General features: G+C 42.1%; 3 protein-coding genes across 5 annotated transcripts in view; 2 read left to right on the forward strand and 1 right to left on the reverse strand.

Annotated features, from left to right (window-relative positions):
- rps12 (ribosomal protein S12) overlaps positions 1-23,252 on the forward strand; it is a 148,603-nt gene that overhangs the window by 88,142 nt on the left and 37,209 nt on the right. The gene's annotated exons all lie outside the window — the stretch shown is intronic.
- Positions 6,692-14,817, forward strand: ccm2 (CCM2 scaffold protein). 2 transcript variants are annotated; one of them, XM_072361912.1, is made up of 10 exons: positions 6,692-7,087; positions 10,563-10,739; positions 11,108-11,191; positions 11,365-11,548; positions 12,041-12,177; positions 12,550-12,685; positions 12,868-12,916; positions 13,023-13,158; positions 13,268-13,406; positions 13,563-14,817. In XM_072361912.1, the coding sequence occupies exons 1-10, from the start codon at positions 7,058-7,060 to the stop codon at positions 13,865-13,867; spliced, it is 1,377 nt and encodes a 458-aa protein (XP_072218013.1). In that variant the 5' UTR covers positions 6,692-7,057; the 3' UTR covers positions 13,868-14,817. The 2 variants fall into 2 exon arrangements, with proteins under 2 accessions (XP_072218013.1, XP_072218014.1); XM_072361913.1 differs by lacking the exon at positions 6,692-7,087 and adding an exon at positions 9,906-10,088.
- Positions 15,759-23,097, reverse strand: fam167ab (family with sequence similarity 167 member Ab). 2 transcript variants are annotated; one of them, XM_072361915.1, is made up of 3 exons: positions 23,008-23,097; positions 20,270-20,621; positions 15,759-19,711 (listed from the first exon to the last, which is right to left on the reverse strand). In XM_072361915.1, exons 2-3 carry the CDS (start codon positions 20,615-20,617, stop codon positions 19,448-19,450), a joined length of 612 nt encoding a protein of 203 aa, XP_072218016.1. In that variant the 5' UTR covers positions 20,618-20,621; positions 23,008-23,097; the 3' UTR covers positions 15,759-19,447. The 2 variants fall into 2 exon arrangements, with proteins under 2 accessions (XP_072218016.1, XP_072218015.1); XM_072361914.1 differs by having other exon boundaries at positions 20,270-20,624.

The raw sequence follows: 23,252 nt of genomic DNA on the forward strand, positions 1-23,252 counted from the left end.
AAAAAAAAAAAGCACTATAACATTTATCATATTACTACAAGTTCTAAAATGAACAAAATCAAAGATGCGTCCGAAGGAAGCATTTCCTCTCTGTAAGCTTTCGTGGCTCAAAAGCATCTTGTACTATTACTTGTAAATCAAAATAGAAGGGAGTAAAAACAAGCACACTGACCTTCAATCATCACCCACAAATTTAATTCTTGCAGTGCAGACTGCCCTCCAGTGGAGGGAAGCTGTAACAGCATGCCTTATTCGGTCACTTCTGCCCATATGTCTTAGTAGTGACGATACAAAATCTTAGAACAACCCTCTGAGATTAAAACAACTAATAAACAGACAAAAAAAGAAGTAAATATTAAGCACATTTTCTAAACTGGAGAGTTGAAAATCTTATTTAAAACATTCCAAAGAGTTCAAGAGTTAAACAAGACTTTAGGTGTTTATTAATGAGTCGGAGGGCACAAATGTGTGTTAACGCGCACTCTTTTAAGTGCAAAGACAACCTTCAAGGATTCCTCCACCATTCCCTTTTAAATCCTGGAAAGTACCCCGTTTTGCAACCTCGCTGTTCTGTTTTCAAACAATGTTTTAAGTTATTTTTTGGAATACATTTATTGGGTACAAATACTTAATACTAGGTTATAATGAGTAATAACTTCCTGAAAATAGTATGAGATGATATTTCTATGTCATTATACTTCAGTGCATACTTATGTCCACATTTATAGTCACTGACATAACTATATTTTGCCAGAACACACAACTTACTTTCTGCAATCTTATGCTCCACATCTTTGTGCCCTCAAACAGGTGGCACTCATCATTGGGTGTACAGGGCAACCACTCCTGGCACCTGCTGGAAAGTTAAAACAAAGCCAAATGGTATCTTACAGTACTGTCTTTCTAATTTATCTGCCCCACACGAACCAGTTGAATGAGCCTGTGCAAAATGTGTGCCGTCTTTAGGCCTTCTGTGCAGCAGTCGTAACCTTATACACTTCTGACTGAATCTGCAGGAGCTCTCCACCGCTGATACCCAAGGGATGGCCACTGTATTCACTCCTAAAAAAAAGTTTATATCTATATAAATACATAATGTATATCTACATAAATACATGCCTTCTAAGTCAAAGGAGCTTGACTCAAAATTCCAGAGAGGGCTATTGAACAATTCATGTGAAAAATGAATGCATTTCATATTCCAATTTTATCTATCTCAATAGCTCATTAAAATATATAACATGTGTTTTTTACATTGTAGTGTTTGGCATTAGTTTAATATGAGGCATTAGTACAAATGCACCCAACGGGGAATGACCAAAAGCCCTTCACAACACAGAGATTCCTTTTTCCTGGCTTACTGGCTCTCTGCTTAGCTGTATGCCTGCTAACATCGTACTGTAAAAGGCAGATGCACCGTAAGTCCGGGGTAAAGGTGAAAGAGGGTTTTTGCCGGGGATGGAAAAGAACACGAGAACAGAGCTTGCCAAAGGGCCTGACAGGATTATGGTTGAGTCCTTGTGTGCTTCTGTGAGAAAGGTGGTGATTGTAAGGCCCACAGTATGAATTGTTACCTAAATATGCGTGCGTGTCTGTTGGTCTGTACGCCCGTGTCCTCAGCTCTTTTCCACGGTTCTGTTCTCCCGTTGATTGTTCGGCTCCGTCCTTGGTTGCTGCTCCGCCCTCTTTCCCATCTCTGTGGTGCTCGGCCTTGGCGTGCTCCCATCTAACATTCTCACACTCTCTGATAACTGAACAACGGGGTTGAGGCTGAAATAAAAACGGAGATCCTGACATGAGAACATGCAATGAGGTACACTGCCATAACCAAGAGCTTCAACATCCAGGGTCTGCCACCCTTCAGCTAAAAAGTGATGTTCAGCCCTGAGTAATTGAGAACTGTTGGGTCAGCTTAGGTGGATCAAACACATGTGTATGCAAACAACCAAGTTGCTCATTATTTACCATAGTAGCTAGAGTAGTTCCTCTATGTTGTAGTGAATGAACAGCCATGTTGATAGTTAGTCTTTGAGTAAATAATGAATTAGTATTATTAAACTAAGAAAAAAAGAAATAAGAAACAGCCAATACAGGGGTTCCTCAGGACCATTGTACAAGACCACTGAACCAGCTGACTCAGGGGTGTCTCAATGCAGTTCTCATCCCCAGGCATGTCCTCAAGGGTCTCCATTTTGTCCTTAGCATATTGAATCCTGGACCACTCCTTGGCTGGGATTGTACCACAAAGTTATGGTTAGCACATTTTGTGTTATCGGGAATGGTTATTCATTCTTATTAATGGGGGTAGGGGGCAGTTTTTTGTGGTAGTTGGCTGCCTGGCGTGCAGTGCATCCTTTCTAAACACTGCTGACCTTTTCCAGACATGGACACATGTCAAAATCAGGTGCAAATACACTGTGATTCATTCATTTTTGAGTATGTGTGTGTGTATGGGACAACGATATTACATAGCCTCATAGACAAAGTTCTTTACAACTGGGCTATCTTTAATTTAGTGGTGCTTAATTGTCGTAAAATGCTGAGCATTCATGCTTGCGTAACTGTGTCAATAAAAGAAGAGTAATGACAGTCAATTAAAATGATTTTGAAAGGCTAGAAAGAGTCTTTATGTACAAGTCTGAATTTTTAAGAAACGCGCAGTATTATTTACATATTTCTACAGAACAACTACCATTTGCCACATTCTGCAACCACATTCTCCTAATTTTTAGATTATAAACAGGTCTCAAGATCTAAATGGCATAAAAGGCAGTAGAAGCAGTCTCAATACAGTAAAAAATGCCACACTTTATATTGTAATCAAACTCAGAAAGCAATCTCCTATGAAGAATTGTCTCAGTCAGGTTACTTGCCCACCGCCACCTCCCTTGATAGCCACAACACACAGCAAGAGCGTTTGAACAGCAAGTTTGTTCGTCTCAGTCCTTGTTGTGCCTTGTAACTTTGGGTGCTTCAGTCCAGCCATGGCAGCCAGGTCCGCAAACAACAACTCCAGTGTCTTTCTTTACTCCTTTTCATGTGCCAACATGCTCACAAAGATGATGAAGAAAAAAACAAACAAACATTGTCACCCCAGATTAAGCAACGTTCTCAATTCTGTCCGCATACACCACAGCTGACAATGCTTTTTTTCTTTCTTTCTTTTTTTCTTTTTCAGTCTTACAGTTTCATCCAAGATGTCACCCGCAGGACTACCCTGCTCGATTAGTTACAACTGAACTTCTCAGTGCGACACAGCCAAGCAACAGGAGCTGAGTTAAAGCCTGTTTTTGGTTTCGGTAGAAAAAGTTAGTTAATACTGAACATCTTTGTTCAGTTTGAGCGAAGCAGAATCACTACAAACCCAGTTGATTCAGCAAAGTACAACTGGAAGCTCAGACTGAGCTGGAAAAGCATCACTTTTGGACTGTTTGATGGAGAGCCAGGACATATGGCAGCCACAACGCTGAACGATTTGGTCAGTGATTGTTTGGTACTTTTGTCTATGCCTTTAAATCGTCTACTGTCTTGCAAATATGAAAGATTTTGTTGTGCCAAGAAGTAAACTTTCCTCGTGTTAACAGTACATCCTCTCGCCAAAACAATAATGCTTGCAGTTCAACTACAACATGGAAGAAGTTTGACGACAAAATGTGCAAAAATCTGTAATGTTGCATTTTCCTAAGGCAGAATGATGAAAGACGCCCGATCATCGGTTTGCTTTTGAATAGCCTAATTTTTCCGGTTTCTCTTCCACCTCCCAGCATGCCTTTCAGGACTCATTGTGAGGTGACCGTCAACATTTAGCATGTGAGTGCTCTCAACTGCACAAAAGACCGTTTGATTTTTGCATTAATGTGTAGCAGCAGGGCACTGTGGTGTTTTACCTGGTTTAAGTCTCTAACTTTGTGTCACAAACATCTTTTTTTGACTACTGGGGCAATATGTTCAGATGATAAATTGGTGCATTTTCTTCTCTTACTTTTCTTCTTCCTTCGTTACATTTTGCCAATAACCTGGTGCTGAACAAATACATTTAAAAGGTGCTACCACTGCGGACTGCAGTGTCCGCTTCTTGGCTCTCCGAGAGCATAGCCTTTCCGGCTGACTGAGAAAGCCTGCACCCCACAAACTTGCAGTCTCAGAATGCTCTGGAGCCAGCACCTCAAATCCACTCAGTTTACAGCAAAAACCCTCCATGGTGCCATTTTTGATTTTCCAATCTGCACAAAAAACAACAGTTGCTCTTCTGCTCAAACAATGTTTATTCTACTGGGTTCAACAGTTTGTTTTGAATTTTTTTTTTTTTCAAAAAAAGGATTCAGTCTGAACAATGATTTTTCTTTTCTTTTTTCTCTGGAATAGTGAAACTGGCAGATGACAAAATGCATCTTTTTAGCAGAGGCACAGGAGCACAAATGTACTTGAGCTACTGGGAGTTGAGTAAAAATATATATATAGAATGTGATTGCTGTGTTGTAAATTCCTGTCACCTATATGTCTTTAACCTGTGTGTATCTATTTTTGTTGTTCCTGTAGAATTGGCTGTAATATTTTTGTTTAAAAATGGATTTGATATTCCAACAAAGCAACTATGGTTGGCATATTAATTGCTGCTGATTTTTTGGAATTGTTATTGAAGGTGTTTGGAGATATTGCTTTGTTTATATTCAATCAGTTTATAGATTGTGTTAGCTTGTTGGTGTATTTCACGAATCTATCAGGATATTCCCTAGGCTATATGATTTATCTGGGGTATTCCAAAAGTTGGCATAATGTTAGTGATCCAATTTGCTACAAAACGTAGCCTGTTTATGAAAGTGGACTCATGCAACCTTTGTTGTGACTGAGAACATTTAAGGAAGGATTTCTTTGTTGTTGTTAAATATAACATGTAAGTAAATTGCTTCACGGAATCCCTGTTCTTTAAAAGAAAAAAAAAAGAAAAACTGATGTCCAGTGTTGTACCTACACCCTATTTTTGGGAACAATATGAATATTATTAATAACATATGGTGCTAACGTTCTTTTTGTATGTTTTGGTTTATAGATGAAAAAGAGAAATATTATGCTGAAAATGTAATGTTAAGCCTTACTGTAGATTCATATATCAGACTGTTCATCCCAGAAGAGAAAAATAAATATAGTATTTGAAAGTGCAATACATCAGTAGTGTACTCCCCTTCATGCCTCACGTTTTTGACAGATGAAAGTGACAGCAGTGACCGTAAGAGCTATTTTCTCCGTGCAACAAAGAGAACAAGGTCAATAATTTGCTATTAGCAGTGTAAAAAAAAAAAGTGATTCTTCTGAACACAACCACAGGCGCTTAGGTTTCAGGTAGCAACAAACAGATGAGCTATGAAAGAGGCTGTCGACACAGAGGCGTACCCCTTTCCTTTTTTTCTCTTTCAGTTTGTAACAGGTGTCAAGTGGATTTTGCAAGTCCAGAATGACTCGCAAACAAAAGTTCCAGCAGTAAGCTAAGAGATGAAAAGAGTAATTGTAGATCTGCATCATAATGCTTATGTTTATGCATTTAGCAGACGCTTTTATCCAAAGCGACTTACAAATGAGGAGATAACATTACAGCTAACAATAAGCTACGTAGAAGGAAACCACGAGTCAGACTCGCTCAGAAGTGACAGGGGTGACAGTGTAGAGATAGAGTGCAGGAATAGAGGGAAGTGCAGAAAGAGAAAGTGCAGTAGAGGGGGTAGGGAGGTACAGGGTAAGTGTTAGGATAGGAGATGCTCTCTGAAGAGCTGGGTCTTCATGAGTTTCTTGAAGATAGACAGTTCTTCAAGTGTTCTTGTAGCACTTTGTTCCACTTGCATCACTATTTGCAATCTGTTCATCTTGAGTACATTCATACTTGAGTGCTAGCCTTAAAGGACCCCAAACATCCAAGAGAAGTGAGCAACACATATTTTTGAGCAGGGATGGGCTGAACCATATCTTAGCATTTAGTACTAATGTAGAAGCATATCTACTTGTACATTAAGAAATTACAGGAGACAATTTCTTGACCAAGCGGAATACTTCACCCCTCTATTGCCAGCACTGGTGTGCAGCCCAACCAGTGTGTGACTGCTGTCCTCCTGCTCTACAGCTGTTTTGTCTTTCTCTATTTGTCTCATCTCCCCCTCATCTGATAAATAAAATAATAATAATAATTTTAAAAAATCAATCTTGCATCGATATCCCATACATATTTTTATCCTGGTAACACAGGGACCGTAACCAGTGTGTCAACATATTGTGTTATTGAAATATTTTGACTTTGACAGCTTCTGTGCTAATTTTGTCATAATTGTTTATAAGAACCAGCTTAATGCATGAATACAATGTAATGCTTGATAGTTCTCTGTGAGACATTGTTTAAGAAGAATCCATATTTTAATAAAGTTTTAACAAGCAAGGGAGCTCGCAGTAAACAAATAAAAACTTTAAAAGAAGTTCATCAAGCTGCTTAAAAAATGCATTGAGAGCTATAAGATAGGCAGTAATTAAATGCACACGCGGCCTCTGAAGCCTCTCTCTTTGGATTTGTTATTTTTATTTGAGTTAAATGGCCTTGTAATGGAAGCTCAGCGCACTTGTCAGGTTGACTCCACTCAGCGCTGGGCAGTGGAATCACAGGAACGTACAGCAGCAGCTGCCTGTTTTGGTTTGTGCAAAGCAAAGCATGCTGGATCACAGTTTAACGCCCAAAATGGCGGCACGATTGAAAAGTTTTGGCTGTTTTGTCCGAGTTTGTCTCCTTAGCTGGCCGTTTCCTTAGTTGCTTTAAATGCAAGGAAACGTCCCCTCTTTTACATTTGTGGAGTTACGTCATTTTTTTCTGGTTGTTTACGCACGAGATAGGAACTAGGATGGCGTTTTGCCATCAGCTCAAAACTGGGCATCTCTTTACAAATGCTATGCTACGTTAAGATAGCCTAGCAAGCTAACTACTGTCAGACTACTGCTTGGCTAAAAGCTTCGGTGGTAACAACTTGTCTCACCTGGATCTCCGAGCTGAAGTGAATATGAAGACGAGAATCTTTACTTAGAAATGGAGGATGATGTGAAAAAAGTAAAAAAGGTGAGTAGAGTTACTGACATACTTTTTCGGCAAGTTGACTGCATGCTAACTTATTAGCTAGTTAGAGTAGGCTAGGCTAGCGGTTAGCTGATGAAGTTAAGTCGACCAATGTTAAGTAAAGTTTAGCGTCACTTAGCCGACTAGCGTACACAGGCAAACCCTCCACACCACAACGCTGACAAAGAAAACTCTTCCATCAACTAGAGTCCATTAGATTTTAAAAAGCGTAATTGTGATAAATAAAGGCAAGCTTAACTGATTACCTCTGGAAAAGCGAGGTGTTTCAAGGAGGGTTTGAGAGGTTAGCGTCTCCATGCAGATCCACGACAAGCTTTGGGATAATTATATTCAATACGGTTATATCACGTAAACTGCAACGCTATTTGCTTTGTTCATTTCATATTTCATAAATATTCCATTTCTGCCTATCATCGGCTATGGGTGTGTTTACTTGACTCCTTCATAATCCGACATAGGAGTAGTTTTTGTTCTTACAATAGTGAGGAGAATGCTTTTTGTACCTCAACGATGGAGTTCGCCTAAAGATAATGGAAGTCCTCCCGGGTAATAACTCCTTGTTTTGAAAGGCGTAGGTCACGTAAGCCCCGTGTGTTTCACATCAGCTGTCAAAGTCAATGGTTATCAGTGCCAGTCATGCTATAAGAGAATAGGCACATCTTGGTTGGTCCAACCATCCCGCGGCTCGCTCGTATGTACAACCGCGCTCCGGTTTCAGCTTGTTGTGGAGACATATCGTTATAATGGACACATCGTTGATTTGGAGACGTGCCTTTTTTTATCTTCGCTTCCTGCTGTGAACTAGAACAAACACAGGGGACGTACCGCTGTTCCCTAGCTGGCAGAGGAGGAAACGGAGGCAGGACACCACAAGCTCAAAGCCCGAGAAACGTGATTTCTAAAGTTTGGGATCTGAAGTCTAAATCTTTCTCGTGATTGAGGTGGTCGTTTATAGCACGTTCTACCACAGAAACCAATGTAGCCTTTTTACGTCCGTCTCCACTTGGAAGGGGAATTTGGACAGAGAGCCTAGAGGGTTTGTTGTGACAAGGAAATGTTTTCCCAGCAGTGATAAGCAGCCCTAAATGTGCTTTTACCTCGATAAGAACTTCCACTCAACTTTCCACTCAAAGCATCTGATTGCAAACGAGAGTTTACTAAGTTGTGGCCGTAAATAAAACATGTCTCCACAAAAGGTTGGAATAGCCAAAGTAGTTGCAAGATGTCGTTGTTAATTATTAACGAAGAGCTTTAGTGGTATTAGGTATTAGTCTGATGCTTTTCTTCAGTCTGTTTTAGCTTAATTTAAGGGATGAGCGTCCTCGCTTCCTGCAGTTCCTGTTTCCGCCACACGGTGCTGATGGTGTATACCATTTGGCCCAGATGTTTACATATTCTCTGCGAAAAGGACAGGCTCTGGCATGATGAGCTGTTACTTTGAACTGATGTATCTGAATTTGTATAGGAACTCATCGTTTCTTTGTCTGGAAACTTGTGGCGTAGAATAAAATGTTGTTCTAACAAGGGCTGGTCAAAGACTGCATGGCTGCACTTTACAGGAACACAGCTTAATGATGACTGTCTTCTTTCACATATACACTGTGTTGGCTATCTGTTATCCCTGCTGGAATGGAAATGGCCTGCAAAAACCAATAACCAGAACAATTTTAGGAACCAAGATGATGCATTTTACTTCAAGTATTGCCAGCAGACATTCATCATAAGTAAGAGAAGATCACCTTTAGGAATGGAGGATGTTTTTTCAACCTGTATGGTGCAAGGAAGAAGCTGCCTCTCTGGTGTTTCCCCTGTTTGAGTGTGTAGGATCATCTTACAACTGTTGTATGTTTTTCTTGCATTGTTCTTGTGTGAGAAAGTTTGACAGGTCACTTGTTGTCAGCTTGGCTGTTACATCGCAAATAATCTCTACATATCCCTCACCCGGGCTGTTTCGTAAACACTTTCGTGACACTTTGTCTTGTGGCCTGTCACTGGAGTCAGCCTTTTTCGCTCCTGTCTCACATTTCACAAGCAGAAGCTGTAAAATGTTAATGCACTTGTCTTCAATAGTGGCGTACTGTTAAATAATGCAGTGGTCCTACCGGTTGTGCTGTTCCTATAGAGTCTAACGTCTGATCAAATGTCAGCACATCAGACAGGAACCGTACTAAAGGTCCCGTGTAAGAGTAACACAGCTGACTTGCTCATAACAGATTATTCAAAATTGGATGCATGATCCTGCTACCAACCAGGATTTTACATAGGACACTCGCATGGGGTTAATATAACCACAGATTCTAAATGTAGCTTTGAAGTAATACTGCTGGAAACTTCTAAATGATGTTCACTCCTTGATTTGGATCAGATTTTCACATCTTTTTGATGTGGACTCCTGTTTGGCTTCATCACATAGCTCTCTCTAGCTAAAATCTGCAACATAAACGGCATTGCAGATGTGACGGCTGTGGTTAGTATAGCAGAATGTACACCCTCGTCTGTTTCTGTGGTTTAGCAGTGCTGCACATAGGCTTTGAGTTACAAAGTCCCGAAAGAGGGACGGAAAGAGGCAATTTTGACATCAAAATGTAAACCTGGTTGGTAAAGGCAGCACATATCGCATTTTTGTCTGTCGTCAACATCTACCGACCTCTTTTCAAAACGTGAGAAGTCTTTTGGGGGGGGAAAAAAGGTATTTCGATACTCAAAGCACGTGTCATCACAGGAAGTTGTGGCGGGTTCCTTTCCTGTTCTTGTGCCTGAGTATAAAGTCAGAGACACTTCCCTTCCGATTTTGGGGGGTCACACCCCTGACTCGCACAGCTCGGGCTCGGTCCTGTAGCGCTGTCAGCAGTTGGCCGCTGTCAGTGTGTGCGAGTGGAGGCAACAGGTGTCAGTTGAGTTGGTGTCGCAGCATCCGCAGCCAAGCTGTGAGGCTGAAGTCGAATAGGCGAATTCCTTTGTATGAGACTTCATGGAGAACGAGGTACGCTTTTTTAAAAATCCTTTGAGATATTAGTCTTATAGAGTCTACACTTCCTTTTGCTGTTGTTGTATTTGAAAAACATGCATTGAGCAACGTGGAGGTTTGTTCTTCTTCCATCACAGTGAGAGGAGAAGCAGGGTCAGCAGAAATGACAGTAATGGTCGGCACTGTCAACACAATTCTGTTACCACTTCTTTTTCATTTGTTTCAGGGGTCCTTGAACTAAAAGCCACATTTTTAAGCGCTTGACTCTGTTAAACTACACGATATGTCTGTAATCGGTATAGATGCTGTCACAAACCTGTATGCTGTTGCACAGAATTAGATTGCAGCTGGTTTACTATGTCGATTATTGTATGGTCCTGATCTGTGTGTCCTAACAGATTGAGGAAGTTAGAATGATTGTTGCGTCACCACACAGATGGTAGTCTTCGTGTTAACTCATCCCCGCTCTTCTTTGTCTGTTTTAAACAGCCTGGTATCGTGTCTCCGTTCAAGCGAGTCTTCCTGAAAGGAGAGAAGGGGAGGGACAAGAAGGCCCAGGAGAAGGCCACAGAGCGCAGGGCCCTCCACACCTTCTCTCTGTCTCAGCCTGACCACCGCATCGACCCTGACATCCTGCTCAACGACTACATTGAGAAGGAAGTCAAAGTGAGTGTTTGCACAAGAGAAATACAGCTCTGTCTCGTAATATGTTTCACTCTTTAAGCCCTGAAGCAAACAAATGGTTTGATTGACTGGTTTATTAGTTTAATTTAATTATAACTGTTCATCACTGTTTGCAAGAGCTTAATATGATCTCACAAAATGTCTTATTTCGTTCAACCAGCTGTCAGAATTATTTGATGAGGTAAAGGAGAAGGAAGCAAATTGACATCTTGAGCTGCCAAATTATTATTTTTTCAATTCATCGACGTATTTTTGCGTCTCTCAGTCTTCTCTCACTGACACCTGGTTATCGTTTTGTCTCCGTGGGAATTTCTGTGCAGCTCATTGTCTAATATCTCTGCTCTGTCCAGTACTTGGGACAGCTGACATCAGTTCCAGGATACTTGAACCCATCAAGCAGGACAGAGGTCCTGCAGCTAATTGACAATGCAAGGGTAAGTATCCGAGTAAGAGGATTAAATCCTCTCCCTCAGTTTGATTTCTCTCTTTTGCATTTTTTCTTTTTGAACTCGGACAGTTATCACTATGCAACTGAAATCTAAATAGCAGAGAATACTGTTTGCTGTGAGTAAATAGGCTCCTCTGTCCCCGCACTGCTTTGGTTTAGAAGTCGCATCAGTTGGCGGGCCAGCTGACGCCAGAGCAGGATGCAGTGGTTAGCTTGTCGGCATACAACATCAAACTGGTGTGGCGAGATGGAGAGGACATCATCCTGCGAGTGCCCATACATGATATTGCTGCTGTCTCCTACATCAGGGATGACTCGCTGCACCTTGTGGTGCTAAAAACGGGTAAAGAGAAAACCGGCGGTAGAAAGTGCATTTTTGAGTCTCTGATATTCTTGTTCCAGTGACACATTACTTATGAAACCACTTTGATGATAAACATTTCAACGAGCAGTGATCATTTTGCATGTGCCAGGGAGACACAAGTGGATGGATGGATGGATTGATGGATTGATTGATTGATTGATTGATTGATTGATTGATTGATTGATTGATTGATTGATTGATTGATTGATTGATTGAAAGATTTAAAGGGAGGAACATGAAGCTGACCCACCTGCACTCAGAAGGGAACTTTACCTGAAGTTATACGTGTGCACAGTCCCTTCTTAATATGGATCTTTACCACTGAACAGAAGCTGTCTGGAATGTGAAACTATGTGGTGACTAAAGTTATACTGCACAGCAAGACTTTTTTTTTAACAGTGATTCATGCGTTTCAAAATGAACAAATTAGTGTAAAGGCATCTAGTAAACAGTCCTCTTTTTGTCTTTCAGCCCAGGAGTCTGGGGGCTCTCCGTGTCCCAGTTCGTGTCCTGATCTCAATAAGTCCCAGACTTTGAGCTCCTTGTCAGAAAGCGGAGCTGTGCTTGTGGAAGTTTGCTGTCTGCTTGTGCTGGCAGTTGATAATAAGGTAATATTTTGCACGCTCGGCTGTTGGCATAAGTGCTTGGAGGAGTTTGAGTGAAATTGTAAAAGGGGAATGCTGGCTCTGCTCAAGTCCAAATGTCACCGGAATCCAATACAGAAATGATCAACAAAAGGCCTGTGTAGCTGCAAGGGCCAGGCCAGAAGTTTGGGATGTTTTGAAAATTAAACGCGTTAAAGAAAAGCAAGCTGCTGTCCGGAGTCTGGTTTAAAGACCCAGGGTGGAAAATAACGGTAAAAAAGAGCAGAATTCAGCTATCCGAGATGCACTCGTTAAGTCTCAAATGAAGTTGCATGTCAAGTTGACACGATTGGAGGGAGAATCCAGTGTTAATTGCTGATTTCTTTTGTCTTTTAGGCGGCAGCAGAGGAGTTGTGTCTTTTGCTCAGCCAGGTCTTTCAGATTGTTTACACAGAATCAACCATCGACTTCTTAGACAGAGCCATTTTTGATGGAGCGACAACACCTACGAGGCACCTTTCTTTGTACAGCGGTAAGGAGAAAAGTCGTTATCAAGAGAAAACGCATGGAATTAGACCACAAGCACAGATGTAACAGATTATGGGTCTGATTTCAGTGATTTTATTTTGTGGCCATCTTTGGAGTGTTATGTTCTATTCAAGCGGCTGAACTTTGAAATTAGAAATGTGTCATTTATTTTTGTCAAATTCAAAGACGACTCTTCAAGCAAAGTGGATGTTAAAGAGGGAGAAGCCGGACCGTTGTAAGTACACTGTTTTCTATGTTCGGCACAATGATCGAGACCCATTTGGATGCATCGCTGAGGGTAGTTTAGTGTTTCTTCCTGCTTACAAAGAGCATTTCCTCAGTCCTTTCCAGGTCACTGTGGATACAGACGGAAACTCTCCATCTGCATCCACCCCAGCATCCCCTCAGACCAAGACAGCAAGTGAAGGAGAGCTCAGCACCACTGCTGCAGAGCTGCTGCAGGACTACATGACCACAGTATGAAATGCCATCTTTTTTCTACCTTTAATTTATCCCAATAAAAATAGCCAAAGCATTGCAAAGATAAGTTACGTGGGGTTTTTTTTTTTGTTGTTTTTTTTTTCAGTTGCGGACAAAGCTGTCATCACAGGAGATCCAGCAGTTTGCTGCTCTGCTCCATGAATACCGAAATGGTGCCTCGATTCATGAGTTCTGCATTAATCTGCGACAACTCTATGGGGACAGCAGGAAATTCCTCCTACTGGGTACAGCAGACCTATTTCCGTATAAGTTAACAGCAATCTTATGTAGCTCAGCCTCAGAAAAGTTAGCCAGAAATGCAGATTAATAGTGTAGTTTTTAGAAGATGTGGATGTACAACGCTGTACACTGGTTCTAAGAGCTGTTTCCCGCTCCTACAGGCCTGCGTCCCTTCATACCCGAGAAGGACAGCCAGCACTTTGAAAACTTCCTGGAGACCATAGGAGTGAAGGATGGCCGAGGGATCATCACAGACAGCTTCGGCCGATGCAAGCGTACAGCCAGCTCGGCCTCCGATTCCACCACCAATGGGAACGGAGCAACTGGAGGAAGTGGTGACAGCACAGCCTCGGACGAGGGCCAGGAGGCCTCGGAGGGAGACGAATGGGACCGTATGATCACTGATATCAGCAATGACATTGAAGCCCTCGGCTGTAGTATGGACCAGGAAGCGGTGACACCCTGACATGTGGAAGGGAGGGATGGTTGGAATGGATGGCCTCTCCTCAGATGAGCAGGAGGCAAGAGCTAAGCGGATCAGATGAAGGTGGTCCTTAGCACTGACCTAAGATTTGCTTAATTGTATATTCCTCTAATTGTCAAGAGGACGTTCCATTGTCTCTACACTCAAGGAAAACCTCAACTTGTTACCATTGAATCAACAAATGCACTTATGGAAACCATGTAGTTGAAATGCAGTTAGTTTGCTTGTTTTGCATGACGGATGAATTCAGAGCCTCTGACTTGTTTTTAAGGTTTTACTTTGGTTTTGTACTCATTTATTGGCAGCATCTGCCACTGCTATCAGTAATGTAGCAAATCTCTGCAGTCAGGGCAAGGCAGACTCCGGAGAATTTATCAGCAGACTGTGCACATATTTTTAGAAGGCTAAGAGGTCTGAGGTTTGTGCTTTTTGTGTAGCTATAAATCGATCAGCTTCATTCACCCGGAGAACTTTGGTGTTCGTCGTGTATGTCCCGCTGTCTGGCTGTGACAGCGGGACATTTTGCTATGTATAATTTTGTTTATCAGTAAGATTTGTATACTGGCTTTGTTTTACACTATTATTTGTTTATCAGTGTTTACTCATTTATATATTTTTTTTGCCCTATACAAACTGACTAAGAAAATGCTGTAAAAACAAAGACCCATTGATTTAAAGCAACTTTTTTTGGGGGGGGGGGCTGTGTTTGACAAAACCACTTAGTGGATGGCTGACGTAAATTCATGGTTTTAGTTTTTTTTGTTGTTGTTGTTGTCATGCAGGTCATTTCTTAACGTTTTGTGACATCGCCTTCGTCGTTGTGCCTTTACACTCCAGTACTACTGCTCACTGTCTGACTCAGACAGGCATTTAGGAGCCGGAACTACAGATTTTCAGCCAACCGTGGTTATTAAAATGCCAGCTCATTTACACTGATTGTATGTTGCTGGTGCAAAAAAAATTTGCAAGCGTCATGATGTTGCATAAAAACATGTTGTAGTCCTTTGCACCCGTCTGCCGTATGGTCATTGTTTGAAGTGAGAAGATATTTTTCTCTTTTTCACGGATCAAAATTCTCTCCAGAGGCAAAGATTTCATGATCTAATTGTGATTTTTTTTCAGATCGTGGAGGAACCTCAGCGTTTAATCAAAGCAATCATGCAGGATGCTGCTGAACACTCAGTCTGGGATTAGTCTCCGTGAGTTTAGGGACAGGAAGTTACCAGGACAGCTCGAGATATCTTTCCCATCGCATGGTGACCATGTCGCCTCGTGGTGCCACTGAAGGAGACTGAATGACTGTGACATGTCGTCAGTGTCATTTCTCACAGTACTTGAAAGAATCCTAATCCGCCGCCTGTAAATTCTCCTCTTTAATCCAATTTCAAACTGCACAAATAATTACTCAGGAAGGCACCTCATTGAAGAAAGCAGTTGCTTTCCTTCAGGCATCAGCTGGTCTGATTAGGTCATTAAAAGAGCTCCTGTTGTTTCATAAAGAGTTTGCAGATGAACTGTTCAATGCTGACAGGAGCTCCTGCTGTGCCTGTATTACCATGCGTGAGCCTGCTTTGTTCAGCATGGTTCCAGGCAGGAATGAAGATATTTTTGAGCGAGGTCAAATTAGGAACAACCTTCCCAGACAAATTTTTCCATTTACTCGTAGCTCTCCTAATAATTAATTAGTTGGATTAAACTACAATATCTGAACGTACGGGAGCATTGGCAGCTGTAAAGCCAGCTATTGGTGCCCAAATAGTGAGGTGGGGGGGTGTTAGTGTATACAAAAAAAAAAAAAAGTTGAAAGCACACAATTGAGTATATACATAAAAACTATATTTTGATCATGAAAAAGCACATAACATTAAAATCGGGTGAAAAATCTTCGTTTTCAGAGAAATCCTGCGTTAATGAACACGACTTGATGAAGTTGGGTCACGCTAACTGTTCGCCTTCAGCTCTGTTGCGTTCAACACATTCAAATTGGACGTGAGGTGGATCATAGGGCCGACAAGTTTGACACTTTAAGGATGAAATGGAGAAAGATTTCCATGCCTAAGCTTTTGTTTAGGCTGCTTCTCTAGTCATTTATTTCTGGATCCGTGCATATGTTCAATTCTTTATTTATTGAAGTATTTCCTTGTCTGTGTTAATGAGGTTGGGGGGTCTAGTCATAGGAATTTCTTCCTTCATTTCCACTATATCAATAGAGCAGTAGTGACCTCCGGAGTCAGCCCTTGCTGCAGTGGAGCTGAAGCGGCCTCTGACTGAAGACACTCCTGACGACGGTGAAAACAAGCTTGTGTCACGCTCTGCCACTAGAGCTGATTCTTCTGTCTTAAGCAATCTATGCGTCTCCCAGCAAGCTTGCTTACGTAGCTTCTCGCTTTAGTGACCAAGATGACTCATATACACATCTGTTCGAATCCGAGTGTCCTAAACTCAAGCAGCACGGCAGACTTGGCAGTAAATGAGCGGTGCGCCAGCCAACAACATGAGCTGTTCTTAGTGGTTAGAAGGCCTCTAATCTTCTGTCCAACTCCAGTAGGAGGTTATTATTTTCACCGGTGCTTGTCTTATTTTGTTAAAACCTCATGCAGCTTTATGCCAGAAGATATATAAAGTAACTGCCAGGCCCTCTTTTAGGTCATGGCAACGAACCAAATCAGAGTCCAGCGTTTTTAAACTTATCATTGCAGCTACCAAACACACACGAACTCTTTGGCACCGTTTGTTTTTTCCATGTATCTTGCTAATTACTCATTTCTGTATTTCTTTTGTCTGCTCATGTCCTCCAAACAACGTTGACTAATCTTTGGATGTGTAAAATGTCAACAAATACAGCCACATAAAAAAAAAAAACCTGTTAATTGTGATGTACTTGCAATCAAAAATGAAAATGATATGTAAGGAATAAGCTTTCCCACAATTAATTTTCCACATAGAAAATGGTGGTGTTAAAAATGTCTTTTCCCCACTACTGGGCATGTTTATATGTGTTCGGGAGTTGGTCCAAGTGTTCCTCTGACCTAAAAAGCTCTTACTTCAGCACCACTCACCAATAAAGATGTCATTTCTTATGAGTGTTCTCAAGGAAATCGCTAATAAAGTGGTAAAGCCAAGTCCGAGCGCGTAAGGAGCCACTAATGGCAGAAAGGGACATTTCAAATCGTGCAAGTCAGCATCCAAAAGAGAAGAGTGACCCATCACTTGTAAAACTGCATTCGCCCCTTTTTGTCCGTTCATTGTGATCTGGTCTGGGCTGCTTTCATGTGGCGTTCCTCACAGTACATCCCTGGGATGAGATGTGCTGACGCACTCCCACACAAAAGGCTCTGCAGTCTGGGACGCTCGCCCGCCTCACGCTGTGGACACCTCGGTGAGGTTTCTGGAGCTCAGTCATGGTGAGAAGTGCCTTTCTGTGGTGTCACATCTGTTATATTCGTGAAACGGGCTGGCAGCTCCTGGTGGATTCATTCCTCGTATCGTACAAACAAACAAAAAGTCTGCGCTGGGAATATTGCAACTGGAATATAACGACTCCCCTGAAACAAAAGGGACGCATTTTGTGAGATCAATAGCACCCAAAACCGGAGGATTATTTACCATTCAGCATAGCCTACTTTTCATAAAATACACAATATCTGATATTTGTACTCTAGCTGCAGGTATAATGTCTGATTTCATGCCTGTCAGGTAGTAAGTGTCTGGTCATTTTGTCATGCAAATGAGGTTCACGGGCATGAAATTAATAGCACGGCACGGACAGCTGTTAAGCAGAGACCGAACCCAAACAATCCCAAAATATTCTTTTCTTTTACAAATAGTTTTGAGGTCGTTTACAGAATTTCGTTGGAATTCTGCAGGCGACAAAGAAAAAAAGGATTAAACCACTTCGATCACTGACAGCTCATCAGAAAACGTATGAGAATGCCCTCTTGGCAGCTTTTCACACTGAAAGTCTTGTGGGTTTTCAGTAGCAATAAGCTCATAGAGCTGGAGCTCATGCATGAAAACCTCCGGCTCAGCACAATCATTCAAGACATGCCACTTCAGGACGGAGTGTTGCAGGGATCAGGGATTGGGGTACAAGAAAAACTCCTAATCCCACAGCCCTACCACCACGCATATCCAAATCATGTTCATTTGGTTCAGTTTTGAGGAACACACTTGTTTTTCTGGCAGGAAGATAGAAAACTAGTAAAACTCCGGCTTTGATGGAGGGACATTTGTAAAAACTTTTGCAACTTTTAGCAGTGAATGCTCTTCCAACGATCCATCGAAAAGCGTGCCGCTTCCATCAAACCGCTGCCTTCATCTTTATGGCCTGAGCCTCATTCAGCAGATCCGCGCATGCATCACTAAGCACGTCAATGCTTCAGCATATACTGAGCTCAGACTCTCCCTTACAACACGGGGACAGGAGACACTTAACCTGAGAGGGATGCGTTTAAATGATCCCGTTTGACCAACTCGGTTTAAAGTTTTGTTCCTGCCGATTATAGACTTTGTGCCGTGGCGTTTCGTTAACATAGCCTTTGTTTTCTTGCCTCAATGCTCAGGAGACTCGTAAATTCTAGACACCAATGTTATTTTTTCCATTTCAGAAGAGGGTTACAGAAGGCGATTTGTTCCACAAGAACTGTTGTTGGACACAAGCTAAATGGCGAGCTGTGTGCGAGAGCTTTTTAAAGGAGGTTAGGGGTTACGGTTGTGCGGCTGTGACGCTCTGTTGTTGTACTTCTGGGCCACAAGAAGCCCTTAATCTCATTTTCCTACTCTACTGTTGGTGCACTGGGACTGTGCTCCAATTTCTATATGCCTATATTTCAAATGCAAACCCCTTAAAGCCAATTTATTGGCAGGAAATGGTTGCCCCCAGTTATTACGGCAACTCATCTACATTACAAGGCTCATAGGGGGAGCCGCATAATCATGCAACCGGGTATCCAGAGGGATTGAGATTAGTTAAATTTCAGTGTTTAACCAGGCAATTAAACCACTTGCATCCTTCAAACAGACAGTAGTTATCATTGGAATAAAAGCTCCAACCAAGAGCCCAGGTCCGTGCAAGGGAGCCAAAGTTTGCCGAAGCACTGGAGCCCATCACGAGTTCAGAAAACAGAGCAGTGAGACAATCATTACAAGGAATCATTTCCATCAAAGTATACGATTTGAATCAACATTAAGGCATCTTTGCCAAAGCAGAAAATGTTCAGGTTAAGATGCGGGACATGGAACAAATTCAGTGACTGTCACTGAGGGGTAAAAGGTATCTGAATATTCACTCTGTGTTTGACTAAATTTGGCTCGGGTCCAAGATAGAATATGGAAACACGTTGGTTCATCGGTAATGATGCAGCTGATGAGGCCAGAAAGTCTGATAGGAGTCACCTAAACGCTAAAGTCTGTTATGGGTTTAAGTAGATCATCTTTGCTAATATTATACATTTGATTGATCTTGTTTTATAGAAACCGTTGGACTACATAAGCCCTAATAACACAAAGGATTGTACGACTAGCTAATGTGTGATTATCATTTTCTTGTGTCTGAAGCACCATCTAGCAGAGCGAGAACCGACGAGAGTTAATGTTCATCTTTGTGACGCCGATGAGTCTCAGAGGGGCCGAGAGGCCGAGGCCCGGAGTCACCGGGCACTCGCACAGCAGGTCCGACAGCTCGTCCTTTTCCTCGAGGCCGAAGGTGGCGTCGTTGAGCATCCGCCGATGAAGGTGGCACGTCTGCTCGATCTTCAGCGCGTTGATGTCATTCCGGAGCCGCATGAGCTGCCTCGCCAGCTGCTGGTCCTGCAGGCGCATATCTGTCTGCAAAAAGCCAAGACAGGAGACACGAGTGGCATCAGCGTGGAATGAAGGCTAAAAGCAGCATAACAGCTTGGGGCACAGCTTACACGGTCTCTACTGACCAGAGGGCCAAGTGTGCCGTCTTTATTGTGTGGCAGAGTCTAAAAGGAAAGCTCACAGTGGGATAGCCACAAACAAACTTCTCATCTTGTTCGATGTCTATACGTGTCTCTATACATGTCTGTGTGAAGCGACTGCGATCCTCTGAAGTCTTTGTCCACCATGTTTGCGGCCCCGTAATGTGCCAGCCTGCCTCCATCAGTGCCTCTTTGTGTGCTCGGCCCAGCTTCCGAGCCACGGCTGAATGTGCAGAGTAATTGAGCCGAGTAAAAATGATTACACTTGCAGAAACTCTGTGTAACTCTATTGTCTGAGTCATAATCTATCACACTGACTAACACGAATGTCAAATTCTAATTGGCTAAGTAGCATTTTGTGTTCGAATCTCAAGTGCTGGATAATACTTCATATTAAAAATACAAAACGATATCAAATATTTTTGGAGAAATGTGTACTCACCAGCTCTCTTCTGAGCCAAGTGAGAGCTTCATCCATGTTCTCAAATCCCTTCAGCACACCTGATGGCAACTTCCGCTGAATCTCGTCTGAGTTCGCGGCAGTTTCTTTGTTTGTGGCGAATTTCCCTTCAGGCTCAACATGGATCTGGTGTTTTCCTGTCTGTTCCAAGCATTCTGCCTCCAGCCGGGCTTTCCACTCCTGGTAAGAAGGCCTCCTGGTCTCCAGTCTTAATTTCTCCGTCAAAGCCTTTAGTGTCATGAGATGGTCATCTGTAGGTAGATCCACGCCTTCATCCAGCCCATTTGGTCTGTTCACCACGATCTGTGGAGCTGAGGTCGTGTCCATCATTACGCTGCTAAATGCAAAAGGAATAAAAGGGTCAAAAAGAACAAAACAAAGATCAAGATTTCTGACCTTCACTGGTGACCTTTCAGACTGCCAGCATTCTTTTTTCTGTTTTATTCAGCTTCCAGGTAGTTTTTTTCCCCCATTCGTCTTTAGAACTCTAATATTTGCCAACAAAACCACTAACAAGAAATTCTAGCAGACAAGAGACAAACTGAATAATGTTACTCAGCAGAAAGACTAAACCTGATAAGATGATATCCTACAAAAACTAAGCATCGGCGCACATTCTTCTCATGTCTTTTAACCAATTTAGATCGAGCACTTGGCCTGTCTAATTTCAAATAATTAAGCCACAACACTGGAGCACACCTCCAGGACTTTCATTTAACAGAAACAAACGGTTTCCATAGCAACTACAAAGGCACTCTAAATGAATCAGCAGTTTTCCACCTTGGAGTTTATTGCCAAAACCGCCCTGAAGAAACCACATGGAACAGCAGACTGATGCAATCTGATGTAACATTGCTAACGATGTTTATTAATTTTTTTTTTAAATGGAAGACTAGAACACTATAGGCACATTTACACAGCTGTGGCTGCGGCATGGTTTCCGTTCCAAGTATAACCCCAAGTCAGAAAAGGTTGGAAGAGTAGGGAAAATGGAAACCCAAAAGGAAGACACGCACATCCAAAGGAGCCACTGGATTGGATGCTTGATAAAATGACAGTTGGGACGGAAAAAGAACAGAATGTTAATAACATAAAAAAAAAAAAATCCATTGTAGATGGTAAGAACCAAAGATATGTCACGTTATGCGTCATCAGCAAACATCAAAGAGCAAAAGCAGACTTTCTGCTACGTGTCCTATGACAAAGGGAATTGTGCTCAGTTATTCCATAGTGGGCAAAGCGGGCCAGCCTAGAAGCCACTGCCCGGCTTGGCCGTTCTGGAAGGTAAAATAAACCTCTGACTAAGCAGAGTAGCTGACTTATGAATGCCTACTAGTGGATCCGCTGTTATTCTTTACAGGAATCAATATGTCCCTTGAGACCGTGCTGTTGGAGGAGAACATTAAAGCAGGAGGGGCATGCATTCCTGAAGAATCTGTAAGAACTGTGTGTGCACACGAATAAAGGTTATTTAGATTGTGAATGGGAAGTGCAGAGCAAGATGGGTGTGAAAATGTGTGTGAATGCAAATATAATTTAACAAGCACTGGTCACAGTTGTAAAGAAATAAAGGGCTGCAGCAAAAACCTCAAAACCACCTCTTGCATAGGCTGTTCTGGTGAAGCCAGCCGCTCCAGCAGCAGTAAGACTAGTTTTGCATCCAGAATATCAAATGCAGCATGTGCATATCAAAACGCTGTCACATGCCAAATGTACTGACTGACTTCAGAATTACCCATCATCAGTCACAGTTTCCCTAGTTTTAAACTCCCTTTGCTACAATAATGAAATCCATTTTGCGGTGCAGGAATATGGGAGATGCCAAGACTGAGCAGCAGAGAATGACTGGCTCTGCTATGTGGAGCATGCTGCCATATTTACATAATAAACACACCTGCAGACTGGAATGAGGTTTCCGTGTATTGGTCCTCCGACCTCCAACATATCCTGAATGTGGGCCATTTAGGGATTTTGAATTTCAGCGATAATATGAAGTGGTTAATCATGAGGATGTGGGCATTATCTGAAGATATCCTCATCAAGCTGTTCATAAAGTTTGACATCCAGTAGCCACGGGCAATGAGAGGCCAGATGAAACGGTTTGTTCCAAAGTGTGACGTCTTTACACACATTACATATCAACAGGTGCTCTCGGCATTATTCAGGAGACTGGAATATAAACTGAAATGTAATGTCGGTATAATCATACGGGAAAGGTCATGGATAACATGCACAGGGGAAGAAGATAACAAACATTCTTCTCAGAATATCCTTTACTGGGAAGAAATAATCAACACTAACATACAATTTAAGTTAATTACACCCCCCCCCCCAAACTACTATAACTGAATAAAATATCACCTCTGCAACCCATAACGCTCAAAAACATGTATTATTATTTAACATTTATATAAATAACATTTATTTATTATACAATCATGACATAGCCTAATTTACTTTTTAATACTCGTTTCACACGTGTATAAAAAACTAAAAAAAAAAAAAAGTGGCAACACGTGCGCCTCTGTGGTTTTTGTTGGAAGACGAGCCTTTAGTCCTTTTATATTATTTCTAGGAAAGAGTCCCATAAGCCCAAGTCTAAATGTGAGTTCACGCAGCAGCTCTCTCCATGTAAGCGATCCTTTAACATCTTCACGGTTTCTCACGAGATGGTGACATATTATCGGAATTATCAGAAAATTACGTAAGGGAACGTTTACCTTGTGAGAGTCTCCTCGCAGCAGCGGTCCAACTTGCCATCGTGAAAGCCGACAGCCACATCAGTGAGGACAGTCGCCACGATCCGTCACACCCCCCCAGTTTCTGAGCAGAGCGCCGCCGGAGGAGGGGCGGGAAGGTTGCGTCATAGTTCTGGTTGCTTGGAGACGCCCCGGGAATCCAAATCAGGCTTACAGCTGTGTGGGCATCAGAACAAGTGCGCCACAGCCCGACAAACACGCGAAAT

The sequence above is a fragment of the Leuresthes tenuis genome, unplaced genomic scaffold (assembly GCF_036924035.1).
Source record: "Leuresthes tenuis unplaced genomic scaffold, fLeuTen1.0.hap1 SCAF_13, whole genome shotgun sequence".
Lineage (NCBI taxonomy): Eukaryota > Metazoa > Chordata > Actinopteri > Atheriniformes > Atherinopsidae > Leuresthes > Leuresthes tenuis.

Coding starts and splice junctions, on each gene's coding strand:
- ccm2 (XM_072361912.1), top strand. CDS start 7,058: ATGGAGGATGATGTGAAAAAAGTAAAAAAG. Junction 10,740..11,107: donor ACATTGAGAAGGAAGTCAAA/GTGAGTGTTTGC, acceptor TGCTCTGTCCAG/TACTTGGGACAGCTGACATC. Junction 11,192..11,364: donor AGCTAATTGACAATGCAAGG/GTAAGTATCCGA, acceptor GCTTTGGTTTAG/AAGTCGCATCAGTTGGCGGG.
- fam167ab (XM_072361915.1), bottom strand. CDS start 20,617: ATGATGGACACGACCTCAGCTCCACAGATCGTGGTGAACAGACCAAAT. Junction 19,712..20,269: donor CTTGGCTCAGAAGAGAGCTG/GTGAGTACACAT, acceptor GGCTTTTTGCAG/ACAGATATGCGCCTGCAGGA.